The sequence below is a fragment of the Salvia splendens genome, chromosome 21, assembly GCF_004379255.2.
Source record: "Salvia splendens isolate huo1 chromosome 21, SspV2, whole genome shotgun sequence".
Classification (NCBI taxonomy): Eukaryota; Viridiplantae; Streptophyta; class Magnoliopsida; order Lamiales; family Lamiaceae; genus Salvia; species Salvia splendens.
In genome coordinates, this window is record NC_056052.1 from 24,815,380 (window position 1) to 24,834,490 (window position 19,111).

At 40.1% G+C, this 19,111-nt stretch overlaps 1 protein-coding gene across 1 annotated transcript; it reads left to right on the forward strand.

The window, feature by feature from the left end:
- The first annotated feature begins 1,103 nt into the window (after nucleotides 1-1,103).
- Nucleotides 1,104-7,840, forward strand: LOC121784556 (transcription factor MYB3R-1-like). Its single transcript, XM_042182717.1, has 12 exons — nucleotides 1,104-1,349; nucleotides 2,268-2,496; nucleotides 2,724-2,778; nucleotides 3,278-3,335; nucleotides 3,599-3,693; nucleotides 3,787-3,890; nucleotides 4,232-4,360; nucleotides 4,495-6,376; nucleotides 6,739-6,983; nucleotides 7,056-7,158; nucleotides 7,243-7,467; nucleotides 7,558-7,840. The coding sequence occupies exons 2-12, from the start codon at nucleotides 2,411-2,413 to the stop codon at nucleotides 7,678-7,680; spliced, it is 3,105 nt and encodes a 1,034-aa protein (XP_042038651.1). The 5' UTR covers nucleotides 1,104-1,349; nucleotides 2,268-2,410; the 3' UTR covers nucleotides 7,681-7,840.
- Nucleotides 7,841-19,111: the final 11,271 nt, after the last annotated feature.

The window sequence follows — 19,111 nt, forward strand, 5'->3', positions numbered from 1 at the left end:
CAAGAATCAATTCTATCTAAAAACGTGATGTACAAATCTGAGGGTTGTGTTTGTGTGTGTGCTTGATCAAAAATTGGGAATGACATGACTAATTTAGCCCCCCCAAAATTTTATCCTCCCCCAAATTCACCCAATTGCCAACCGTTTATTGGGAGAGAGGTAACTAATGGAAATAAAAGGAGTATTTATACTTCATAGTATAATAATAAAAAATAATGAATTAACCTAATAAATACTCCTATATATATTTGTTAATTTTCTTATAGCTAATGATTCATTTATGTTTTTTGAATTTTGTCGCACTAATGTTCAACTAGTAATTTTGTACTATAAATAATTTAAATTTATGATTATAAAATAATGATTTTTATAATCTAAGCATAAAAAGTAAAACTAGACAAATTGATTAATAATAGTAATATAATTTTATAAATCAGATGCCAGATAATTGATTTGTGCCAGTGTGACATTACTAATCTTTTTAAACTTCCTATAGATGATAATTCAAAATTCAAAAGAAGAACATATTTGTCTCAACTTGACTAATTGCCTTAAATACTTAATTAGTATAATTACCCATTTGTATTTTTAGCATGATTTGTACAAGTGCATTTAGCCCCGGTATAAATCGAGTGGTAAAATAATAATTCAAAATTGATGGTGACCTCAAATTAAAAAAATAGTATAATTAAAACACTTGTATAAGATTCGAACGTGTATCAATAGTATCATTAAAAAACACATAATTTGAAAACTCATTTTCATTAATAGAAAAAAAAGTTACGTGCACACGAGTTTCCATAACTCATAAAATAAAATTCCAAATAAAACTCTTAACATTAGTAAATTAGTCTAAATACAATGTGATTTTGGAATTTAGCATTAACACAATTTGTCCCTTTTCAGGTAATATCGTAATCATGGGATTAATTTATCATAAATTTGGGATTAATTATACGTTTACATTTAATACTATTTGAAAAAGTCTTCAAACAACGAACTCAGATATCCTACGTGGCAAGCTCGTAGCCATCGGCGTATATAAAACTATTCGTATTTTACCGTCAGTGTGTGTAACAGTTCTCCGCCCTATTATTTTTGAATTCGGGGACCGTTTTTTTTCTCTCTCTTCATCTCTCTCTCTCTCCCCAAACAAACGCAGACAAGCACTGAACTGAGGTGGATGATTATTGTTTTCTGAGCTGTGTTCGTAGACGATTATTAGTTTTTGAGCAGTGCGAATTCAAGTGAAAACGAAAATTTGGTTTAGAATCTGCAAATGAGTGTCGAACCGATTGGGCAGAGTTTGATCATTTAATTTGCCGGAGAAGATCGTCGAGCTGAGATCGGTGAGATTCTGAAACTCGTGTTTAATTTTGTAAATTTGCTATTTGTTTTTAATAAATTATCTGTTAGTATTTGTATTTTCTGTAATGCCGTGGCCGGGTTTATGAACTGAGGATTTCACGTTTCGAGATGTAGTTAGGAAATAGTATTTCAATTTAGAGCTGGAGTTCTTCTGTATACCTGCGTGGATTTTTTCTGTTTGATCGTTTGTCTGAGATATATCACGTTAGAGTTGCTAATGCAGTATATTTTGCTTCAGTTGACGTTTTGTCTGCGAAATTTCCTTTTGCATTCAGAATCACGAATGTTGGATTTGCTGATTAATTGGAAATGTAGTTTATACTGTTCATGATTGTTCTCAAGCTTAGTAGTTTGGCTATGTTGTGAGATTTCTCACTCTCTAATGGCTGGTGGAATTCCATGCACTTTTCATCTCTACCAACTATGCAAGATTTAGCGTTTAGTTTTTTGTGAGTTCAATTTAGTGGTGCTTAGTTTTGGAGTTTGAAGACTACATACAGAGGCTTGCTAGTAGTACTTTGATGTATCAGCACTTCATTGCCCTGTTTATTTTTTACTTAATCTGAGCTGTCATTAGGTTGTTTTAACTTTTGATTTTGTGAGATTTTTTACAAGACCTCAACTGTTGTTATGTTGTCAGAAAAGAGAAGGCAACGAAAATACTTCAGTTTTCTTCACATACAGATCTGTCATTTAAAGGACTTATTTTCTACTACTACTATTTAGTATATTCAGCTGGTAATAAATGCAGAAAGCCTTAGAACCCTGTTCATTTTTTGAGAAAGCTTACAACATAACAACTTTGGCTTTCATGATATGATGGCAATTACCTAATTTTGTTGCATATCTTCATCTTTCATCTAACCTGACCTCTTGTTTGTGTGATACCACATTCTCAGCATTTCACCTCATCCTGGATCTGGCGACTGGCAGTGCATACCGTTCTATAGGTTGCATATCATGATATGGAGAAAACATTCTGGAGAATATTGCCAACGTGAGAGAACTGGCTTATGCCGATTATTTTGTTTTTTAAGTGAATATGGAAAGTGATCAGAATCATCAGATTACAAATACTCCTTCAGAAGGTTCTGGAGATGGTCTACAAAGAGTTCAACCTTTGCAAGGGTAATTTTTTTGAGCCCATAGAATGCTTATACTATGCATAAAGTAATCATTTTACATTTGTTTTCTGCTAAGTATGTCATGTACTAATATTGCATTAGGAGGTAAAGGCACCTTTAGAAATATACACATTCGTTTTGCATCAACAAGTCGAAGTACTCTTTACACTATGTAAGATTCTTTTTTTCAGATTGGAGTTGGTTTACCTGACTTGTGCTCTCTTTGTGTAGGAGAAGAAGTGGTCCGACAAGACGTTCGACAAAAGGGCAATGGACACCAGAAGAGGTTATCTATATCTCTCTAGATGCATACTTATCTGTCTCTATCAGCATCTTCTTTCTCATTTCCTTTTTAGTTTATCTGGTGGAAATATCGGATGTCCATTATGTTAGAGCATGATACTTTTAGATGCATAGGCATGCTTGAAAAGTTGGAAGTTAAATAGCATATATGATGCATCAATATGCACTCTTTTACCATTACCTTACTATGACGATTCTTTTTAGTCAAAACCATTCAACCTTCCCCAACCTAATTAGCACTCAAAAGTAGTTTGCTTGACTTCTTATAAAACGAGTTCTGATCTTTTGGTAGAAGAATGTGCATGCATTTCATTTTTAAACCGCAAAGTGTATGCAGTTTTGGAAATTTCCGAGTTAAGTCGAGTATCACTTTTTCTTTGGATTTTGGCACTGTTTACCTCAGTCTGAAGCGTAACAAATGTGCTGGCACTTAAGTTTTATTTTTAACTCAGTATATATATCTATATTCTATTTTCTGACAGGATGAAATTTTACGGATGGCTGTTCAACGCTTCAAAGGAAAAAACTGGAGAAAGATAGGTAGACTTACGAATTTTAGATTCTTTTCATTTACTACCTGTAAAACCAAAACTAGCATTGAAGTTCCTGTAACTTCTCCAACTACTGGGTTCAGCACCTGAAGCATTTACCTGCACCAGCCTTCTGTTCTTTCTCTTTTTGATATTTGTACATGAGATGATGCAGCAGTTTTCTGCTGTGATATGGCCTTTATCATTCTGTAGATCAGCATCTAACTCTTCAAGTGGTTTTCGGTTTATGTGTTATGTAATGTTGATATGTAGCCGAGTGTTTCAAGGATCGAGCAGATGTACAGTGCTTACACAGATGGCAAAAAGTTCTGAATCCAGAACTTGTCAAAGGTCCATGGTCAAAAGAGGTTTGGCACCTTTTCTTTTTCTCCGTTTTTGCATCTGATCTTTCCAGACGACATAATGGAAATGCAACGGTTCTTTTGTTTATCAATTATTAGGAGGATGAAGTAATAGTTGAATTGGTGAACAAATATGGTCCAAAAAAGTGGTCTACCATTGCACAGCATCTTCCTGGGCGTATTGGAAAGCAATGTCGGGAACGGTAAGCTTGCATGACTCTGTTTGATGTTCATCTTCTATAGCAAGATATATAAGATTATTGTTTGAATTTTCTACTTGCTAAATTACACAGTAAATCATTATTGGTTGTGATTGGTTATCAATGTCCTCAAAAGGTGAAAGTTTCTGATCAAAATATTTTGTTGTTCAAAGTATGATTTGTGAGGTAAAAGATTGAACCTAACTAGCAGTTATGTAGTTGAGAAAACAAACAAAAAATACTTGTACATTGTCTTCACTTCCCTTCAAAATCTGCAAATGTAAAGATCATTTCTTGAATTTACTCCTTAGGATGCTTCATCTATTGATGATATTGTATTGAAGGTGGCACAATCATCTTAATCCTAATATAAACAAAGAAGCTTGGACACAAGAGGAGGAACTAGCTTTGATTCGTGCCCATCAAATTTATGGAAATAAGTGGGCAGAGTTGACAAAGTTCTTGCCAGGAAGGTACAGAATCATACAACATAGAGGAACTAATAATTCCACAAAAATATATCAGCTTTCTCTCCTATATCATCCACATACCATATTATATCTTCTTGTTTATACTCATTTTGTTTCTATCTGATGTATGCCATCAGAACCGATAATGCGATTAAAAATCATTGGAATTCTTCTGTCAAGAAGAAAGTGGATATGTATGTGGCATCAGGGTTACTTTCAAAATACCAAGGCACACCACTTGTTATCCAGTCAAATCAATCAGCACTTTCATCCTCTTCAAAGGCACAACAAAGCAGTGGAGAGGATAAAGATGGAGCAGAAGTGGAGGGAGCTTCCGCATGCAGTCAAGCTTCAGTTTTTCCCAGCACTTCTCAACCTGTAAACAACACAATCAACCGAACCACTCATCACGATGAGGATCACCAAACAACTGACGATTATCCTCCTGAGTTTCGAGAAGTAACATATGCCACACTAGAAGCACAGTGTGAAATGGGTGCTAAGTTAACTCAGCAGGATACATCTCTAGATTGGAGGACCTTTTCCGGGGAAGTTTGGCAAGCAAATACCAATGATCCTGACATGTCTATGCTGGATCTTGGGCATGAAACATGTGGAATATTCATGCAATCTTTAAAAGAGAGTGAGAATCATGATGCAATAAACTTTCCAACAGAGACTTACATGCATCTGGATGGTTCCATTTCCATGGTAAACATGGGTGTGGTTTCTGACACCCCTAATCCAGTAACAAATGCAGACTGCAATATGGTATATCCTGAAATGGGCCATGGTGGACATCTCTCTGTAAATGATATTTCCAATGTTCATGAATCAGAAAACTCATTAGTCCATGATTATTCAAGTATGCAGGGAGCTTTGTCTACTCAACCTGACCTTGTTCCTGTCCATGATTATTCAAGCATGCAGGGAGCTTTGTCTACTCAACCTGACCTTGTTCCTGTCAATGATTATTCAAGTATGCAGGGAGCTTTGTCTACTCAACCTGACCTTGTTCCTGTCAATGATTATTCTAGTATGCAGGGAGCTTTGTCTACTCAACCTGACCTTGTTCCTGTCCATGATTATTCAAGTATGCAGGGGGCTTTGTCTACTCAACCTGACCATGTTCCTACTCAACTTCCACCTGATGATGCTCCAGTCTTATTAAGAACGTATACAGATCAGTTTGACTATTCTACACATGTGGATGATGAGCCTGCGCTTATTTCCCCACGGACACTGGACAATTTTTTCTGTGCTAATGAATCTAATTGTTCTCCACATGAGGATAATTTTGATGAGGCCAAGAGATCACCAAAACTAGTTCCTGCCAATGATTTTGTACTGCAACCAGTGAATGCTGATTCACCATGCGGTTCTCCCAAGGACAAAAAATCAGTTGAACAGCAGGATTCAGGAGCTTTATTCTATGAGCCTCCTCGTTTTCCAAGCTTGGATATTCCATTTTTCAGCTGTGATCTTATACAGTCTTGTAGCGACATGCATCAGGAGTACAGTCCGCTGGGAATCCGCCAGCTGATGTTATCCTCCATGACGCCGTTAAAACTTTGGGATTCACCGTCTAGAGATGCTAGTCCTGTAGCTTCTCTAAAAAGTGCTGCCAAAAGTTTTACAAGCACGCCATCAATACTGAGGAAAAGACCCCGCGACTTGTTGTCCCCTTTGTCAGAAAAGAGATACGAGAAGAAACTTGCATGTTCTAAGCCTGAATCAGTTTCAAATATGGCTAATGAAATATCTTGTTTGGAGGTTATGTTTAACGAATGTATGGAAGACCAGAGAGGTTTGAACCAGCAAGGAGACTTTATAGAAAAAGGAAACACCACCCATGCTTGTGAAGAGGCAAATAATGAGGATAATCAAAGTTATCTCATTGCAGGGAGCAGAAACTTGCAGAAAGATAATATTGTCAGTGAATGTTCAGGAAAGCAAACGGAACAAGCTGCTGTGGAAGAAGTCCAAACTAACGTCATTGATAAAGATGTAATGGATAAGGTGAGTGCTCTCTGGTCTCCTTCTCCATGTGGATTGATTCAGTGGCAATGGTGCTAATATGCACTGCTGTTGAGTTTTGCAATGAAATAACCAAGAAAGAGAATCACAAAATAGCTTACTGTAGAAAATTTGCACCAAATGTTTATGCACTTATCAATTTCCTTAGTGAAAAAAGGTTTAGACATTGTAATTACCATCACCTTTAAAGTAGTAATGGTTAATCGAGTTTGATTTTCTTTTCTTGTTCTGATCATATTTTTCGAAAGTATGTAAAAGCTCATATTTGAATCACAATTATGAATCAGATGAGTCTTTCTTGGTTTTTATCATAGTATAATAATCTCACTACTCTTATTTGACAGGCAAAAGAGTTGTCTGGGATCCTTGTTGAGCATGACATGAATGACATGTTATTCTTTTCTCCTGACCGCTTTGGAACTAAGAGTGACAGAACAAATCGTCCGAGTGCCATAGCTCTTGGAAATCAATATACTAGGAGAATACAAACAATATCTAAGCCTGGACGTGTATTATCGTCAGCTGAGAAAGACAACACTGCTCCTCAGTCCTTGAGTCCTACAGAGAAGAAAGCTGAAAGTTCTGGAATGTAAGATACCTGCCACTGTATCTCATCTGCTAGCAGTTGCATTCTCACTTCTGATTTTTTTTCTGTTACTAGGTATGTGGGAACACCATTTAAGTGGAGCATGGAATGTCCTTCACCTTGGTTTGGTAACACTATCTTACCGGGACCCAGAGTCGATACTGATATAACTATTGAGGTCTGGGGCATGCGAGTGATCAAGAAGTATAAAGAAGTTCTTCATCCACTGAGATCTTATCCCAGAATGAATATTCTTTTGTAGGATATTGGTTACTTGAGCCCAAGGAATCGAAGTTACGATGCCATTGGATTAATGAAGCAACTGGGCGAGCAGACTGCTGGTGCATTATCTGATGCCCAGAAGGTGTTGGGCGACGAAACTCCAGAGTCATTACTCAAGGGAAAATGCTGCGCAAAAGAGCAACGAGAGAAGGAGAACGAACACACTCGGGCAGAACATCATTCCCTTTCAGCTTCAAATTTGATGGTATTACTATTTTCCTTTAAGATCTTATGAACTTCATTCACATGTTTTGCTTAAAGTATATAAATATTAACCTGGGGAAATGCATTGCAGGCAGAGAGGCGCGCACTTGATTTTAGCGAATGTGAAACACCAGGAAAGGAAACTAGGAAATTTTTAAGCAGCAGTGGTGGTGGTGCAACTCCGTCTTCTTATCTATTGAAGAGTTGCAGGTAGGTAGACGACATTCGTGACCTCACTGCTGCAAGTGTGCTAGTACTAGTTCCGAACCTGTGATTTTGGTGTCATTTATTGTCCAAATTCATTTATTCTACCATCCCAGAAAATACATATTCACACATCTCTTCAGGTGTGTCAATGAATTCGTTTTGGTTCCTTTCCTTGTATGCATTTCATAACCATATTGAGAGCAATAGATCTGAAAAAGACTAAAGTAATTATATTATGTGTGATGGGATACGAACTAAACAACTAAACAATAAGTGCGAGCCCGATAGCAGTGACGGCCCATCAGCCCAAAACCCAAGAAAGAGTATCAGTTCGGCACAACCAAAGAGTTCGGTCACAGCCTATAGCTCGGTAAAAGCCGACCAATCGAGCTCAACTCTCAGATCGGCAAAAGCTGATCGGCAAAGTTCAGCAGTTCGGTCTCAGTATTCGACCGAACAAGGAGATAGTGGACCCATGCAGGATCTCCACGACCTCCATTACACCCACGATCTATTTAGTGGTATTAAGCAGTTATCAACCCCACTACCAGGGCTGCAAACCACGATCTTAGTTCGAATGTATAAATAGAACTTAGATCAGATAGACCAGGGTTAAGCTCTCTAGATCCTGAATCTTATAGCAAATCAGTATTGTAATCTGTAAGCGAGACCAAGCAATACAAATTTGCCCTCTCTTCTTCCCGTGGACGTAGATTTACCTCAGTAAATCGAACCACGTAATTTTCCGTGTTGTGATCGTTTATTACTTGCATTTATTCCCATCAAAAATTCGCGACATCATCACTGGCGCCGTCTGTGGGAAACAGAGAACCAAAACTGTGATAAAAGCGAGTTTTTGATCCTTTTCCACCAAAAAATGCGTACCAGATCACATAATACCCATACTTCCGTCCGTGATGAACGTGAGGAAGCTAGTCCAGCCCGTAGGTCGGGAAAACAGCCTCGGGAGAAATCTGCCTCCAGTTCTCACGGTGAAAGAACAAACCACTCAAAAAGTCATCGCACCTAGCCTCCCCAGCAGCTCGCTTTGAATGAGGCTGTCAAGTTGTTCTTGGCTGAGAAGCAGGATGAGTTCTTAACATTCCTGCAAAAGAGCCAGAAGCCGGAGAAGAAAACGGCGGATTCTCCCTCCCCCTCCAGACATGAAAGTCACTACCGCAGTAGTGTCGTATCTTCCAGGAGAAAGAATCCTCACCACCGATATGTTCCTTCTCCTCCTTGTTACCGAAATCACAGGAGAACTCCATCTCCACCATACCGCAGAGATGTCGGATTCGCTATGTATGGAGCGCTGAAGACTCCATTTTCGGATGATATCACCAGAACTCCGTTGCCACAGAATTACCGAACTCCGTCAGTGACTTATGACGGGTTAGTGGATCCTCATGATTTCCTGGGACGCTATCAGTATAATATGGCGAACCAAGGTCTCAATGAGGTTCATATGTGTAAGCTGTTTCCCGAGCTGCTCATCGGGAACGCAAGAAGGTGGTTTGATAGCCTCCCTCAAGGCAGCATTAGATCTTACAGAGATCTAATGGATGCTTTTCATAGGAGGTTCTTCCAGAAAGCTGAAACCCGAATCACTTCGGCTCAGCTGCTCTCTATACGTCAAGGTCGCGATGAAAAGATTAGCGACTTCATGACAAGATTCCACAAGGAATGCCTACAAGTAGATGATCTCAATGATCTACTTGTCATTTCGGCATTCCAAAATGGAATTCTGCCAGGAGCTCTCTACAGAAAGCTCGTTGAATGCAGTCCGCAAACAGCTCAAGAGATGTGGGACATTGCGGACCAGTTTTCTCGGGCTGATGAGGCAGACCGTCGAAAACGGTCTTTAGACAGCTCTTCCAGAGGAGACAAGAGGAAGCCCGATCATAGCGATCAGGGACATCCTCGCCGAACTCCTTTTGAAAGAATTCAAAGGGCACCGGTACAAGACAGATTGGGACCACGTCTCAATCCGGAGAAACCACCCGCTCAGTTCGTACCATTGAACAAGTCGAGAGCGGAAATTTTCGAACTGCATTCTGATATGTTCGAAAAACCAAAGTCGATGACGAAATCGGCCACGCGCCGAAGTCAGGATAAATATTGCTCCTTCCATCAAGACCACGGTCACGATACCGAGGAGTGCCGAAATTTGGCAGCAGATATTGATGTTCTTGTGAAAGCAGGGACGTTAAAAAAATACCAAAGCAAGCCGCCGAAAAAGAATAAGAAACAGAGAAGTGCGAACTGCGCTCCTCAGGATCCTAAAAGGCAACAGGATCCCGAAGACGATGACGAGCCGCAATATGATGGAGTGATCCAGACTATTGACGCTCTCCCAGCCGGGAAGACTAAATCGTCTCTAAAATCAGAGCGCAGAGGCTTCAATCGAGAGGAGCCAACACATAAAAGGCTGAAGAAGGAGGAAGTAATTACATTTTCAGATGCAGATCCCGTCCCGGCCATTTCTCCTCATCAAGACGCTATTGTCATTCAAGCTGGAGTGGCAAACAAACTGATACACAGAGTGTTTGTGGATACAGGAGCGTCGGTTAGCATTCTTTTTAAAGAATGTTTTGATAAACTGGAAGTGGATCCAGCTCGGCTCAGTCCGGCCCCAATTCCTCTGAAAAGTTTCGCCCAGGAGGACACCCGCCCTGAAGGTATTATCAGCCTTCCGATTACGGTAGGAAGAGCGCCTACTAGCTCCAGTACGGTGATCGAGTTTTTTGTGGTAAAAGCTCGATCCCCGTATAACATTATACTGGGAAGAGACTGGCTCAACACAGTTCGGGCCATTTGCTCTACTTATCACCTCACAATCAAGATCCCCACTAAAGGAGGGATAGCAGTCATCCGAGGTGATCAAAAGAGAGCAAAAGAATGTCTGCAGATTGCGCTTAAAAGTGCCGAACAATCAGATCGGCACCATCAAGCATAGCAATCACAGCAGCCGGAGTCAGAGGCAGGCGAAATGAACGAAGTCACACCGGAGCCGAACTCACGACCAGTTCAGTTATACGAAGACGATCCATCCAGAACGGTCAAGATCGGTTTCGCGGGAACACCTCTACTCCGGGAAAAGACCATCCAGCTCCTCAAAGAGTACAAAGATGTCTTTGCGTGGTCTCCGTTGGACATGACTGGAGTGTCTCCCGAGGTAATTACACATCGGTTAAATATTGATCCTTCAGTCCGGCCTATAAAACAGAAGCAAAGACTCTTTGCGGCAGAAAGAAATCAAGTCATCCATGACGAAGTCCGCCAATTACTGAAAGCGGATGTATTATTTGAAGTAAAATATCCTTCTTGGGTGGCCAATCCTGTGATGATCAAGAAAAAAGAAGGAGGATGGCGGATGTGCATAGATTTTACAGATCTAAATAAGCACTGTCCTAAAGATTGCTACCCCCTTCCCAACATAGATAAAAAAGTAGAAGCTTTGATAGGCTTCGAAATTTTCTGTTTTCTTGATTTGTATAAAGGATACCACCAAGTTTTAATGGATGAGAATGATGCTTCAAAAACGGCTTTCATTACTGACTTCGGTATTTTTGCTTATAAAAAGATGCCATTTGGTTTAAAGAATGCCGGAGCCACATATCAAAGGATGGTAGATAAGCTATTTCGGCACCTGATCGGAAAAGAGGTTGAAGTATATGTTGACGACATAGTTGTTAAAAGCAGAAGCACTTCGGAGTACTAAAACAATCTCAAATCCACTCTCGACGTGTTCAAAAAAGCCAACCTCAAACTCAATCCCCAAAAATGTACCTTTTTGGTAGATTCGGGAAAATTTCTGGGTTGTTGGGTTTCAAAGGAAGGACTCAAGGCAAATCCCCTAAAGGTTCAAGTTGTTCAGAACATGGCAATGCCGAAGTCCATACATGATGTGCAAAGGCTAACTGGATGTCTAGCCGCACTGAATAGATTCCTTTCCCAAGCAGCCGAAAAGCAAATGCCGTTCTTCAATGTTTTGAAAAAGGCACCAAAGTTTGAGTGGGGAGCCGAACAGAAAAAGGCTTTTGACGAACTCAAAAGTTATTTAACCGAACTTCCTACTCTCTCTGCTCCAACAGATGCCGAAGTGATATTCTTATATTTAGCAGCATCAGATCAAACCATTAGCGCGGTGCTTGTGCGAGAAGAAGGCCTAAAGCAGCGTCCTATCTACTTTACAAGCCGAGCATTAAGAGGTCCCGAAACAAGGTATCAACCTCTGGAAAAAATTGCTCTGGCATTAGTAAATGCAGCAAGGAGACTGCGGCCATATTTCTATGCTCACAAAGTATGCGTCTTAACCGATCTTCCACTTCGGCAAGTTTTGACTAAGCCCGAAGCATCAGGCAGAATTGCCAAGTGGGCCATAGAGTTGGGAGAACATTCAATAGAATATCTACCTCGGAAAGCCATCAAGGGACAAGCCTTGGCAGATTTTCTTGTAGAGGCAAAGTTCGATCAGGCAATCCCTATTATTGCCGAACAGAAAAATCCTACCAATGATGAACTAACACAGCCCCAGAAACCCGAAGTAGAGCCGCCGGACTGTTGGGTTGGATTCGTAGATGGAGCTTCGAATAAGACAGGAAGTGGAGCTGGTATTCTACTTATCGCTCCCGACGGACACGAAGTAACTTATTCACTTCGGTTCTTATTCCCAACCACTAATAACGAAGCCGAATACGAAGCCCTTCTTGCCGGACTTCAGTTAGCGCAACATCTACTTGTCAAATCTCTCAAAATTCATTGTGATTCACAAGTCATAGTGAATCACATGCTGGGTACAAGTGAAGCCCGTGGTGAAAGGATGAAAAAATACTTGGACAAAGCGCAAAGTATTAGCCGAAATTTCTCTTATTTTCGGATAATCCACATTCCCAGAGCGGGAAATAGCCGAGCAGATACTTTAAGTAAGTTGGCCTCATATCCGAGCTCAAAAGTGGAGGAATTACCGCACAGAAGCATTGATGAAGCTGAAGTACACTCAGTAACCAGTTCACCAAACTGGATGACGCCAACATTAAAGTATCTAGATCAAGGACAACTGCCCGAGGATAAGAGAGAAGCAAGGAAAATCACATGCCGAGCACGTCGGTATGAACTTCATGAAGGAGTCCTATATAGAAAGTCCTACCTTCAACCGTTATTGCGATGTGTAGGACCAGAAGAGACGGATTACATCCTTAGAGAAGTTCATGAAGGATCTTGCGGTAGCCACATCGGAGCTAGAGCATTAGCTAAAAAAGTTCTGAGATGGGGATATTATTGGCCAACTTTGGTACAAGAAGCAGTACAGCTGATGTGTAATTTTAGGTCCTTCACAACAATATAATTTATCACTCAAGTTCAATTAATTAACCCAAAAATTACTACTTCGCTGCAAGATTACAGGGTCGTGTGTAGTAAATTAAGGTGTCGATCCACAGGGAAGGAAAGATTATTTAATTCTAAAACTTGGAAAACTCATACTAAGAGATATTTTGATTTGAAGATTTTTGATTTCTAGATTATGCAAAAACAAATAGGCAAACTAAAACAAGTAAGACGAATGAAGAGAAGGACATGTTACTCCAAACACTCATGGATAAAACGGTGATTTATTCTAATATCAAACTCTATCTTATGAATCACGGGACTATGAAATCAATTCTCGATGCTAGCACTGAACATGCTTGTCAAACAATAGTTTAAGAATAGTTGAACACATATTCTATAAACTAATTTTCATTAATCTAAGGATCCTACGGAAGCGCGAGACTCAAAGATCAACTACTATAAGCTCAAGAAATCCATTATCAAATTATCATTTGAACAAATCTAATTGATAATTCATTACCACAATGATCCATCTTATTCAAAGTTAAAGAGACATTTGAATAAGAAAAAGTATCTACTATAAATGATGCACCAAAAGTAATAGATTTAAACAATGAAATTGCGATAATGACGATCATAAGATAAAGAAGAACATAGAATAAATCACTCGAACAAATTATCCGATTATATGTTTGGAGCAACACAATATTCTTAGCCTAACATAATCAAACTAAGAACAAAGATAATGGAGATGAAAATCCTTGAAACCATGGAGCTTGAAGATGATGACTTGGCTTTTGATAATTCTTTTTTCCTAGCTAAACACGTCACTTCCACTCCAATTCTCACCAATTTGTTTCTCCCCAACTCAATCTCAATTTCCAAGACAAATCCTCTCCAGATCCGTCTCCTTTCCCTCTCTCCCCTCTGTCACTGCCCTTCCTTTTGCAGCCTTTTCCTTGGGAAAAGAAAAAACTGCAGTATAAACTGCTAATTTGCAGTTCGCTCATCAGCCCGGCCGGGTTGAATTTTTGGGCATAAAATTAACCCGGCCGGGTGACATAAATTCGACCCCTCCTGGATTTCTCATGCCTCGCGAAAATCACCCGGCCGGGTTGAATTATTGGGCATTAAATTGACCCGGCCGGGTGGCCACTTTTGAGAGCTTTCTGCACAGATTTTCACCCTCCGAGCTTCCTTCTTTGTCTCACCATTTACTCCTCTTCCTACACCATAAAACACACTTTTGCAAGCATCAAACTATATAAATCATGTAAAGTTATGAGAATAACAATGTAAATTTGATTCACATCAAATACCCCCAAACTTATTTACTTGCTCGTCCTCGGGCAAGATCATATAAAACACAACACTTTGAAGCTCAACTCACAAAAGTTTTTTTTTTTTTTTTTTTTCAAAAGTTTTCAAAAGAATGAATCACGTAGAGACATGAATGACAAAGTCTAAACCCCCAACAATTTCAATCAAGATTTCCCACTCTCATGAACCATCACTTATCAACTTAGAACTTCAAGTCAAGGTACACATCAAAGTAAGTCCAAGCATAGGATCATACAACTCAAACCGTCATCATTGACTCATCAAGCATTACTTACCACATAGACTCGCGGATTTCAAACCAAACTTCTTTAACTCTACCAAGCTATTTACGTACATCCACAAGTATCAACGATTAGGTCCAAGGTCTTCGTTCAAGGTTGTAATGGGGCTAGGGACAAGGTAGGATAAATATGGATGATGAGCTCAAAGGCTACACATTTGAGTGCCAAAATCTTCCCTCCTACACCATCCTTCCAAAGATAGAACAATAACAATTTTACAACCCAACTCACACTCCCCCAAACTTGAGATCTATTCTAGACAAGATTACATCAAACAAATGTCGAAGCTCTATCTTTATTTCATCAACTTATTCTTTCTTTTTCTTTTTCTTTTTTTTTGTAAAGACCTCGACTTTTGCGAATTTAGAGGTCGTCTTTTTCTTTTTTTTTTTCCTTTTCTTTTTCTAAGAACTTCATTCTTTTCACATTACATCGAGTCTAGAGATATCTATACTTTACAATTCACCACCCCACACTCAAACTCAAACCACAAAGCTCAACTTGTATTTAGCACCCAAATAGTAGCAAGGTCAATCGATGAGGCTAAAATTAGGCTTATTTCAGTGGCTAAGTGTTTGGCTAAGTGTTTACACAAAGAATAGGGAATTAAGCTCAAAGTGGCTTCTAGGGGATCATGTGATGGACTAGGCATGTGATCATTTGGCCATAGAGTTTATCCTAGTGCCTTATCCTCCCAAATCGTTAACACAAACGAACGCAAGCACTTCACTCGATAAAGCAAATCAATCCAACATAATTTCCACAAGTCATGCAATTTTCACACTCTCCTCAACTCAAGAAATCGGATGTAATCACGACATGCTTTTTCAAATAGATTCATGCACCCATTCCATTCATCCTCGGCTTCAAAGATCAAGTAAAATCAAGCACGAATTCCCAACCAGAAAGCCGAAGATAAAGCATGCACCCGTCAAATACATTGATTCAAAACACCTTTATCAAATAATACACCCAATAAACATGCATCAAGCATAAAAATCCCCCCCAAACTTGAATGCGTCATTGTCCTCAATGCATGCATAGAAGAACAATTATAAAGTAAAGGGAAAGATAACTCCCCCAAACTTGGCATGAAGTCCATAGTGCATTCGGGTGGGAGGGTGGGTGTATATCTCTTTGTGGGTGTGCTTCCTCTTAAGCTCCAACAAATGTCACATCTCCATGTTGCTCCTACAAAAAGAAACAAAACCTACAAAAAGAAACACTCAATTCAAAATAAATGTTAGAGGAAAGAATTGAGTAAACAAAACCTCCAACATAAGAAAACAAAAATAAAAGAAAAATAAAAAATAAAAACTTGGGTTGCCTCCCAATCAGCGCCTTTGTTTATAGTCGTTGGCTCGACTTTCTTCATCCTTGATCTACACTTTTGGCTCCACCAGAGAAGCCACTTCTCTTGCCTCCATGCCACTTTCAACTCCAACATAAGCCTTCAAGCGTTGGCCATTCACCTTCCAAATAGAATCACTCTTCTGATCTCGAATGTCCACAGCACCATAGGGGTACACATTGTGCACCACATAAGGACCCCACCATCTTGACTTGAGCTTGCCCGGAAACAGTTTGAGCCGAGAATTGTATAGAAGGACCAGTTGTCCTTCATGGAAATGACGAGGCTTGATGGCTGCATCATGTATCTTCTTAGCACGCTCCTTGTAGAGATCAACGCTCTCATATGCATGAAGCCTAAACTCATCCATTTCGTTCATGTCAAACATTCTCTTCTCAGCTGCCGCATCATAATCCACGTTGAGCTTTTGCAAAGCCCAATAAGCTTTATGCTCCAGTTCTACCGGCAAATGACAAGCTTTTCCAAAGACCAACTTGTATGGCGAATTTCCAATCGGGGTCTTATACGCCGTTCGATATGCCCACAAAGCATCATCTAGCTTTTGAGCCCAATCCTTCCGAGACGGTCTTACCACTTTCTCAAGCACCCGCTTAATCTCACGATTGGAGACTTCAACTTGACCACTCGTTTGGGGATGATAAGGGGTAGCAACCTTGTGTTGGACACCATATTTTCCAAGGAGGTTTTCAAACAACTTGTTGCAAAAATGAGTTCCTCCATCACTGATAATAGCTCGAGGTGTCCCAAAGCGGTTAAAGATGTGATTCTTGATGAACTTCAACACCACTTTGGCATCATTGGTTGCCGAGGCCACTGCCTCCACCCACTTGGAGACATAATCGACAGCTACGAGAATGTATTGCTGCCCATTAGACTTGGGAAACGGTCCCATGAAGTCTATACCCCAAACATCAAAAAGTTCTACCTCGTGAATGTTATTCATAGGCATTTCATTTCTCCACGAGATATTGCCGGTTCTTTGGCAACTGTCACATCTCTCTACATAGGCCTTTGCATCCTTGAAGATCGATGGCCAATAGAATCCGGACTGAAGCACCTTAAATGCGGTTCGACGTGCTCCAAAGTGACCGCCATATACAGAATCATGACAAGCAGACAAAATCTGAAGGTGCTCATGCTCTCCAACACACCTTCGAATCACTCCATCACTACAAATACGGAAGAGAAATGGATCTTCCCAAACATATGTGCGGGTGTCACTCAAAAACTTCTTCTTTTGGTTAGAAGACAACCCTTCTGGTATAATACCCGTGACAAGGTAGTTCGCCAGATTAGCAAACCACGGCACATATGTTTCCCGAGCTTCCACTTGCAACACTTGCTCGTCGGGAAATTTTTCGTTGATCCTTTTCTTTCTCTCATCTTCCGTCTCTTCCAATCCCTCTAGCCTAGACAAATGATCAGCTACCAAATTTTCGGTCCCCTTTTTGTCTTTAATTTCTACATCAAACTCTTGTAATAAGAGGATCCATCTCACCAACCGAGGCTTTGCATCTTTCTTATTCATCAAATATTTGATAGCTGAATGGTCCGTGAACACTACCACCTTCGTGCCAAGTAAGTATGCACGAAATTTCTCAAAGGTATACACTATTGCTAGCATTTCCTTCTCCGTCGTGGTGTAATTCAATTGAGCTTCATTGAGTACTTTACTAGCATAGTAGACGGCATGTAGGACCTTGTCTCTCCTTTGGCCTAAAACGGCCCCCACAGCATAGTCCGAAGCATCACACATCAATTCAAATGGCTTCGACCAATCGGGTGTGATAATGATAGGAGCTTCGACTAGCTTTTCCTTGAGCAATTCAAATGCCTCAAGGCATTTATCATCAAAGACGAACTTGGCATCCTTTTCAAGCAAGTTGCAAAGTGGCTTTGCAATCTTTGAAAAATCTTTTATAAACCGTCGGTAGAATCCCGCATGTCCAAGGAAACTACGGATGCCCTTCACATTCGTTGGGGGAGGTAACTTCGAGATCACATCAATCTTAGCCTTATCCATCTCTAATCCCAACTCCGACACCTTGTGTCCCAACACTATGCCCTCTTTGACCATGAATTGACATTTTTCCCAATTGAGCACGAGATTCGATTCTTCACATCTTTGTAAGACCCGTCTCAAATTTTCTAAGCAAAGATCAAATGAGGATCCAAAGACGGAGAAATCATCCATGAAGATCTCCATAATGTCTTCATTCATATCGGAAAAAATTGCCATCATGCAACGTTGGAATGTAGCCGGTGCATTGCACAACCCAAAAGGCATCCGGCGGAAGGCATACGTACCAATAGGACATGTGAATGTCGTCTTTTCTTGATCTTCCGGGGCAATTGCAATCTGATTATACCCCGAGTATCCATCCAAGAAGCAATAATGAGAATAACCCGCAATTCTATCTAGCAACTGATCGAGAAATGGCAGCGGAAAGTGATCTTTTCTTGTCGCCTTGTTCAATCTTCTATAGTCCATGCAAACTCTCCATGAGTTTACCAATCGAGTTGCTAAGACTTCATTCTCTTCATTGACGGTCACGGTTATTCCTCCTTTCTTCGGTACACATTGCACCGGGCTGACCCACTCACTATCGGAAATGGGATAGATCATCCCAAATTTCAACAATTTTTTCACCTCTTTTTCCACCACTTCTTGCATAAGTGGGTTCAACCTTCTTTGTCTTTCTCTTACCGGTTTAGCTCCATCTTCCATCAAAATTTTATGCATACAAATTGCAGGGCTAATCCCTTTGATGTCAGCAATGGACCATCCTAGAGCCTTCTTGTGTGACTTCAGTAGCTCTATCAACTTCAATTCTTCTTCATCATTCAACATCGCCGATATCACAACCGGTAAAGATTCACCCTCACCAAGGAATGCGTATTTCAGATTTGTCGGGAGTGGCTTCAATTCTAGCTTTGGTGGTACTTCGATTGAAGGTTTCACATCTGCCGTGAAAGTATCCACCACACATTCATTCTCGAGACTTGGTTCATCAACTTGAGAATCTTCTATTTCATCAAAATCGACATTAAGTGTCGCACCATAGTCTCTCTCCAAACTTCCTTTATCATACACGCTTCCTTCTATTCTTGCC